The sequence below is a fragment of the Rattus norvegicus genome, chromosome 16, assembly GCF_036323735.1.
Source record: "Rattus norvegicus strain BN/NHsdMcwi chromosome 16, GRCr8, whole genome shotgun sequence".
Lineage (NCBI taxonomy): Eukaryota > Metazoa > Chordata > Mammalia > Rodentia > Muridae > Rattus > Rattus norvegicus.
In genome coordinates this window covers 85,653,546-85,662,438 of record NC_086034.1, presented here as the reverse complement: position 1 = coordinate 85,662,438, position 8,893 = coordinate 85,653,546, and the positions used below count along the sequence as shown (strand labels likewise).

The 8,893-nt window shown below is 48.4% G+C and overlaps 1 protein-coding gene across 4 annotated transcripts in view; it reads left to right on the top strand.

Moving 5' to 3' along the window:
* The window catches only part of Myo16 (myosin XVI), a 480,110-nt gene that overhangs the window by 404,099 nt on the left and 67,118 nt on the right, over positions 1-8,893 (top strand). For all 4 annotated transcript variants that reach the window (XM_017599990.3, XM_039094188.2, XM_008771384.4 and 1 more), the window contains 2 exons: positions 217-445; positions 2,146-2,414. In XM_017599990.3, coding sequence (XP_017455479.1) covers positions 217-445; positions 2,146-2,414 — 498 coding nt within the window. The remainder of the gene's footprint in view (positions 1-216; positions 446-2,145; positions 2,415-8,893) is intronic.

The window sequence follows — 8,893 nt, the reverse complement described above, 5'->3', positions numbered from 1 at the left end:
CTTTGTGTGTATGTGTCCGAGTCTGTATCTCTGTCTGTGTCTGTATCTCTGTGTGTATGTATATGTGTGTCTGTATGTCTGTGTCTGTATCTCTGTGTGTGTCTCTGTATGTCTGTGCCTGTTTGTATATCTGCGTCTCTATCTATGTGTGTGTCTGGATCTGGGTTTCTCCCTTTAGATCTGCCCACTGACCTAGGGTTGTATTCTTTTATGAAGTTATAAGAGGGTTTCTAGCCCGCCAGCACTTACTTCAGAGAATGAGCATCAAGCAGCAAGAGGTTACATCCATCAAGAGCTTCTTACAGAGCACAGAGGACATGGCACTGAAAACCTATGATGCCCTGGTTATTCAGAACGCTTCTGACATTGCCCGGGAACATGATAGGCTCCGGAAGGAGGTCCATGCTGCCTACCACAGGAACAGACAAGAGGAAGGAACCAAGAGGTAAGCTCAATCGATGTCTTTGTCTGTAACCCTAAATACCTTCAAGATAGGCCCTGGGAGTTAGGGGGACTTCTGATAGCCCTTAACACAAAGCACAACTGAATGGAGGAAAGAGAATGGCTGGGTGGCTGGGGAATAATGCCTGCATGGTATATTAGGCCAGACACCCTAGCAATCACAGGGTTGCTTTTCCTGGGAGGTTCCTTCATCAAAAACAGTCTCCACCTGTAAGTTTAAAAATAACATTGTTTCTTCAGCCTCCTTGATGTTTCTTAAGCCTCACACAAAGCCCTGAGCTAGCAGAATCAGCTAGCAAGACCTTTAACGTGCTTGTGAGGTGCAAGGCATATAAGGCTGGCTAACAGAACATCTGAAAACCTGGCCAAAGAATTCAGACACCACTTTGAAACCATAAAAGTGGTAAATAAATAGGAGTCCCTGTATGTGAGGTGCATGGCCAGGAAAGACAGAATCAGACTCGTTGCACAGACCTTCGTGATTACATAGCTGTCAATTCTTACTAAAGACCTTGGGAACTTCTTGTTTCTCTCTAAAAATGATTCTCCCTTGCCATCACTGCCTGTGTGGAATGAGTCTGTTGCTGTTGTTGAAGTGGAAATGGCTATGGGTCTTTGCTAATTAGCTTCCAATATCTTAGTGATTAAACACTGGAAAAAATTCTTTTGTACAGAAAACTGTAATTAAACCTCACAGAGGGAACAAATCATTTGCCGAGCAGCCTCGCTTCATCCTCAGTGACTTCATTTTCTACATGGGCAGCCAGCTCGCATGCCGCTGGTCTCCAGCCCTGTGGATGCTCTGACACACACAGATATAATTATGAAACAGATGAGAGGAAACTCCTGGTGAAGGGAACTCACCAGCGTCTCACACAATTACCCCCCGACACGTGAAGGCAGAAAGGAAACCGTGAAAGGAGGACGACTACTCTCTCTCAGTGGCTTCCCAAATCATATTTATCATTTTCCCTACTGGAGCTAAACAGCCATTGCAATTCCTCGATTTGATTAGGTTTTATTTGCCTGATATAAAATTGTGTCAAGAAAACGTCCGCCTGCTATTTGTTGATACCAGCAGTTCGCTCGGCACCAGGCAACTGTGCAGAGTCACAGGAAGAATCATAATTCCATACATAATTAGTAATTGCTGGTGAGACTAGATGAGGAGAGAGGGAGATGGGGGGGCAAACTGTGAATTTCCCTTGTTTGGTGCAGAGCATGCCCGTCTTCTTGACAAGTCGGGGTGACGAGCTCTGCATACTGGCTGCAACACTAACTCTCTATTAAGATGGATTTCCCAGAAATTATCATTCAGATTGAAATTCTGCCTTTTTCATTTGCTTAAGAATCAGACTGTGAAAAATTCAGTCTGGGGATGGCTGATGGGAAACATGAAGCCCTTTAAGTAGCTGGAGCATTGAGCATTGCTGGGGGGAATCCTGAAAGGAACCATGATGGATATCCCCCAGTGCTCCAGCAGGGTCCAGGCGGGCCTGGGTAGCAATCCCTGGGTGAGCAGACTGCTAAGAACTGGACCCAGATTTTCCAGCAAAGCCAGCTAGAGAGGCTCCTTGCCAAGGAACTCTCTCTGTGTCAGGGTAGCTAGCGGGCTCATCAGGGTCACCTGAATGGCACACCTGGGCCTCCATGCTCTGTGACTGTGTTCTCTTTTCCCTTAAGAGCTGAAGACCAGGGAGGATGCCGGCATGCCCATTCCAACTCGGTTCCCGTGCCCATGGCAGTGGACAGCCTTGCCCAGGCTCTCGCCGGCCCGTCCAGTCGGTCCCCATCACTGCACTCTGTGTTCAGCATGGATGACAGCACTGGCCTCCCGTCACCACGGAAACAGCCTCCACCCAAGCCAAAGAGGGACCCCAACACCCGGCTGAGTGCCTCCTATGAGGCTGTGAGCGCCTGCCTTTCGGCCACCAAGGATGCAGCCAGCGAAGGTTAGCCAAGGGAGGGCCAAGTGAATGCTGTTCTCACAGCTCACTCATGGGCTGGGTTCTGGTCAGGGAGTGCCCGTGGCACCATTGTGGCCCTAATATAGCTTTTTTTTTTTAATAGAAATAAATCTAATTGTTGGCTTGCTGGCAGCTTTTTAATCATTAAATATAAATAATATTCAAATCCTTAAGCCTCTTAGGGGAAAGCTGCTTACGTGTCAGTTCCTTCACTTGGGGTCCCACCTCCACGTTGAATTAACAGCCTCAACGCCTCAACGCCAAGGCGGTACTAAAAGTTGGTTGCTGCTCCATATAAACAGTCACTAATTAATTAAAAAGGTAACAATATTCACCAGGCTTTCCCGATCACGATCTAATTAAAATTTAAGCCCACTGTTTATTTTTTTTTAACATGGCATGTGAAGTTACAGATACAGGGGATCATGGCCACAAACCTCAGTGTGTGTGACTTTCAGACCAGATAGCAAAGGGCTCTGCTCTGAGGGGTGAAGAAACGGTTATGCAGAGTGGGGAAATGGAAAAAAAAATCCATGTACTATAAGTTCTCACCGATAGCTGGTGCTGCCACTGGAAAACAAAGCAAGTTCTTCTGAACCGGACGTTCCCAAGTGGAACGGGTTACAGATAAGATTGCATGGACGGCCCACACAGTGCGTGGCGGCCACCACATACCTAAGTGCATGGTGTCCTTCATGGGGATGCAGAGACCCTTCTCATGGGGAAGGGCAGGTCATAAACAAGTCAACTCGTGATGATTTTAGCCTCCGGCCATTGCTGTGGAAAGAGAGTTAACGATGGTGTCATCATCGTAAGTGCGAGAAGATTCTAGCAAAGGGCTGGGTAGATCCCACTGGAACGTGGAGTCTGGAGGTTCGCTGTGAAGCTGCGTCATCTCAGTGGTTAAGAGAGTCAGTGATACAGAAGTATAGCAAAATGACAAAATCGATTTAGAGAAAGATCCAGGATTCTGACCCCTGACTGACACCTAGAGCAGTGGCAGCATCCAGGATCCCTCAGAGTGGGCCACACTCCTTAGGATCTTACTGCAACTTGATACGATTGGTTGACATCCACGGGAGGCCTGCCTTCTTCTTAGAAGAGAGGAGGGGAGTCTGGATGGGGAGAGGCAGAAGGGAGGTGTGTGTGGAGGGCAACTGGGAGGACAGGAGGAAGGGGAGACTTAGGTTGGATACAAAAACTAATAATAATAATGATAATAATAATAATAAAATCATAGAATGTAATAGAGCTGAGAGAAAGAAAGAATAAAAGACAGGGCTGGGGAGATGTCTTAACGGTTCAAAGCACTGACTATTCTCTCAAGGACCCAAGTTTGGTTCCTAGCCCACAGTCATCTATAAAACCATCCAGTTCCAGGGCATCTGATATCCTCTGACCTGTACACACTGGACATGCATGTGGTATATATACATACATGTGAGCAAACACACATGTAAATGAAAATTAATCTTTTTTTTAGGAAGAATAAAATAAGGGGCCTGGAGAGATGGCTCAGTGGTTAAGAGCACTGACAACTCTTCCAGAGGTCCTGAGTTCAATTCCCAGCTACCATCTGTCATGGGATCCAATGCTCTCTTCTGGTGTGCCTGAAAACAGTTACAGTATACTCATATGCATAAAATAAATAAATGTTAAAAGGAAGGAAGGAAGGAAGAAAGGAAGGAAGGAAGGAAGGAAGGAAGGAAGGAAGGAAGGAAGGAAGAATAAGACAAGAAAGTTTTCTATAGAAATTTTGGCTCAAAAATCATGGCTGCTGTTTCAGTGCACCAGTTGTATTTCCAAAGCTTTTAGGAGGTGATATGGGAGAAGCTCGTGTGTCCTCCGCGTGCAGGGTGGAGCGTCTAGTGCAAAATGCAAAAGGCCTGAGCAAGGGAGAGCAGTGGCGGCCAGAGGGCCATGTTGAGGGTCTGCAGTGGATGTCTCCTGAATCAGTGACCTAGAACACGGCCTGGCAGGAAGCAGGCTTGCTCTTCCGCTGGGCCTGACAGGGGTGCTCAGAACAGTGAGTTGCCAGTGACACTGTTGGAGGGTCTCAGCTCCAGATCTCAGAGGGGATGTCAGAGGGTGAGGGGAACAAGAAGAGAAGACTCTTAAACAATGTGGGTGATGAGACAGCGTTTAATACTTTGGGAGGAATGGGATGGGGCGGTGATGGCCTGGAGACTCAAAGGAAGCCAAGATCCCCAAAATATAAATGAGACTGAATAGCACAATGCCTGTGAGGTCAAGCCCCATTTCTCTTTGCACCTAGGAGTCAAGCTCCATTAACTCCCTGCACAGGCCTCAGACTGTCTGTCTTGCGAGGCCCAATCCAAGGTGCCCCAAGTTCTTGACACTGTTCTGGCCCCTCAGGGCCGGACGTCACATAGATACAAAGAAAAGGGAAATAGTGAGAAAATGTGACTGCAGAAGGGATCCAGGCCCTGTGCTGGAGGCAAAAACAAATGAACAATAACACTGGACATGCATGTGGTATATATACATACATGTGGGCAAACAGCACCTCTTTGGTGCTGGGCCTAAGCAGAACCACACGGAGAGAATTGGAAACCGGGGGCTCCTAAACCCATCCTCACGGTCTCCGGTCTTTGTCTTTAAATTCTTGCATGGCCCATGTCTTATTTCTCGAGATAATAGGAACCAGGTTGGGCTGGTGTGGATGGAGACTTAGATACCACTAATGTATCTAAACACAGAGCCCCAAAGGTAAGTATCTTGTGTGTGGAGATGTGTCTCCCCCTCCTCCCAGGCCTTAGGCTATGTTGACTGTGACCTCAGGATGGCTCGGGTGTGGAGTGGAATCTCAGAGCCTCTGAGATTGGAATTGCAACGTGGCTTCTTCTGAGTTCTGTTAGACACCAAAACTTGCCCCAGTGTTCCACCGGTGACCAGGGTTGTTTCAGGCCTTCGTTTCATTGGCGTTGTTAAGTACTCGTGACTATTTTATACGTAAACTTGGAGGCTAAAAGGGGAAAACTCCTGAATTAAGTAAATTTTAATTGTCCTTACATCCATTCTTGCAAATAAGCTGATCACATGCGCGCACCCCGAAATAGCACGCACCCCCAAAATAGCCACAAGACCAAATTAGGCTTCCGTACTCTAACTATGGCTCCCCTAATTTTAGCTTATGAAGAGTAAAGGCTCCTAGTCCTGGCCCACAGAGACTCCAAATTAATATTCAGAGAGCACAGCAGGAAGCTGTGCTCCCTGCAGAACCACTGCCTTACTCCAGGCAAGGCACCTGCTGGAACTCCACCTGCTAAGGCGCCAGCCATACTCTAAGGAGCACTGTCTAGCTCCCGTGACTATTTTCCCATGGTTAATCGATTGCTGAGAAGTTGAAAGAATTGGGGGTGGTGCTTACTGACATAAGGGGCCTTATTCTCGGTATTTCCCATCCTAACAACAGCCCGTGGCAAATCGCCATGGCCCTGTGCAGGTGGGGAAACTGAGTCAGGGAACAGGGTTTGACATGCCCTTGTCATTTCAGACACCAGCTCTGTTCCAGCCAGGGAGACCCCTCTTGGCTGCTCCATCTAACAGGAGCCCCATCGTTTAATACAAAAGGCTTTACCTCTAAAGCAAGCCTGGAAGGGAAGCTACTCTGGTGTTGCTTAGCAACCCACCCAAACAGTGATTTGAATAAGATGATGGCTGTTGCTCCATCTCTCAGGCTCTGGGTCTCAGGAGATGTGGATTGTCTGGTGGCTCCCACTCAAGGTCCCACACGAATTCAGCATCAATGATCTAGAATCAGGTCACCGGGTCTGGTCCCTTCGTCGTCGTGGGATGCCTCAGCATCCAAGTGTTTTCGGTATCTCTAGCTGGTCTCTGCTTTTGCTTTGGTGGCTCGGAGACTTCTAGGGTTAATGTAGAAACCCTCTGCTCCGAAGCACTCACTGTAGGTGAGGAGAGACTGGCAGATAAGAGCCACCTTTTACGGACCACTCCCAGGAGGCACGGAGAATTGCTTCTGCCTTGCCTACTCACCGGGACAGTTCGAGCATCCTGTCTGTACAGGTTTGGGAAAGGAGATGCACATTCAGTCACTTGATGGGGCTGAAAATAAATCCGTGGCAAATGTTTTGGAAAACCCAACAGGCTTCAGTCCAGTATGAACTAAGCAATCCATTCTCTACTCATAGAGTCACCTAGGTGACTGGAGGCCCTCCTCCCGAGCCTCCCAAAGCCTCCTTCCCGCATCTCCCGACACCTGAGGTTTAGGCTGAAGTTCCTTAAACCGTGAGCATCCCTGACTCCTTCAAGCCATGGTTCTCTCGTTAAGTTCACTTGGATAAGTTTCATTAGACGTGTGATACAGAATGACAGTCCACGTCTGCTAGACAGACATGTTCCTGCCTGAAAGGGGACATGAAGTGACACTCAGGGTCCATGCATGACATTTAGAACAACAGTTGCCTCGTGTCAGAAGGCCCTCTATTGGAATGAGTGCTGCCCCTGACCATCATCTCCCTAGTCTCTGAGGTTGATGTTCTGGGGGTTTGAGGCGCTCCCTAGGCTCTGAGGAGGATGCTCTATGGTCTCAGGTGCTCCCTTTGAATTACAACTCTTCGTCTTGACAGCGATGTAGCCTTAGGTCTGGTGTTCTCTCAGCCTGCTCCCTGCAATTCTGGGAGCTGGAGTCTTTTCTTCAGGCACGGCCGCTGCCGTTTTTTGGGGGGACACACGGACAAAGTCCCTTTAAAGTTGTGTGAGCTGCTTGTGAATCAGTTCCTAGCACATCCCATTAGTCAGTAACCATAGCCACAATTATCCTGCGCTGGGTTTTCTTCACCATCGGAGGCAACACTTAGGCCAGTGGCCTTGCTTCTCTGGAGCTTCTTTGGAGAGATCAATGAGGAACACCATAGATCTTTCTGAAGTCTTAATGGAGGGTGTTGCTGGCAAGTGCTTGGCTCTAACTTCATAGCACGTTTCATGGGGGTCCAAGTCCTTTCTGCATGTGAGAATAATATGCCATCCTCAAAGCATACCGAGAAGCACCAGTGGGTTCGTAGATCGAGAAAGCCCTGCTCCTTTTTGGTAATAAGTTCTTTGCCCCATCTCTTTATTGTCACACTGGAAGGACTCTAGAAGTGGCTGTGTCCCACTGCCGCCATAACAAATCCTTAGCCAGGCCGGCTAGATATTTCCTCCTTACCCTCTGACTACAGCCTAAAGCCCTGCTTAGCTTTGCATGACTTCCTCTAGCCACACCGTATCTGCCCTGGCTCCTCTCAGAGCTTCCTCGGGGCCCACAGGCTTTGGTTAAGGGTCACTTCAACACTGACTCACTAGAGTGAGGCCACTGTCACCATCAGAGGCACAGGTTCTGATATCTGCACCGTGCCTCTGGGATTATATAACAAACTTCCCAGAAGGCAGTGAGTTCGGATCCAAGGACGCTGGCAGTGTTCTCTCGAGGGTCTACAGTCTGACTTGTCACACTAAGCAGTTCTCTGTACAGTGTGATCATGGCTGTCTTTGAAGCTCCGGCCCTTAAAGGCATGGCTCATACATTTCTGGATTTGACAGGAAAGTCTTTGGATCTTCTAACTTAAGTCGCTTACCTCCACAAGGTTTCTCCTCCCTTGAAGCATCTTCTTCCTCTCCTCACAGTTCCCTCCCTGAGGCCTCTTCACATATCCCATGGAGGGGCTTCTGTGAGGAGTCCACACTGCTCAGGTGTAGGAAGCAGGCTATGTTGCCATGGCCCAGCCTAAGAAGTCAGGATGTCCTCAACACCACCCTGTCACCATCTCCCTGAGGCCTCCCACTTGGAAGCCAGTTGGAGAAATGTCTGCCACTGTAGATCTGCTGCTGCAGGTGTCTGTGAAATGGCTGTGCAGTGGTGTTGAGCCAACTGCCTTCCTAGGCAGTGGGGAAAGCTCAGGAGCTGCTGTGGGTCAGCCCTCTAGGGAGTTGGGATGATGCACATGCATTAGGGAACTGGGAAGTTAGCATTTTCTGTTTATAGTACTTGTCTGCTTATGGGAGGTCTGGTATGATACCGTCGTACAAAGACAGCCATGAAGGTAGAGAGTCAACCATACTTTTTTGCCGTTTCCATTACGGTGTGAGCACAAATTAGAACATAGCAAAATGCACCCACTAGCTGTCCTCTTGACTCTGAAGGAATGGATTTCCTATGCCATGTGTGTCCGCATTGAGGCTGAAGATGGGCCAGTTATCTTGCAAAATTATCATCTAAATCCCTCCTCATTTGCAAACATCCAGAACTGGCAAGGCCCTGTCACCCTGGAGAGTAGGTGCCTCCTCCTGATGCAACTGTTACAGTTCCTTTTCTGTGGGCCATCTTCCTCGGTGCATAGCCTGTGTCTTTGGCACCAAGACCTAAAGACAGTTTCCCTTAGTGTTCTCAGGCATTTAGGTCCCCCTCCAGGTGGAAGGGACACAAGCCAGGAGTCTCTTCTGCT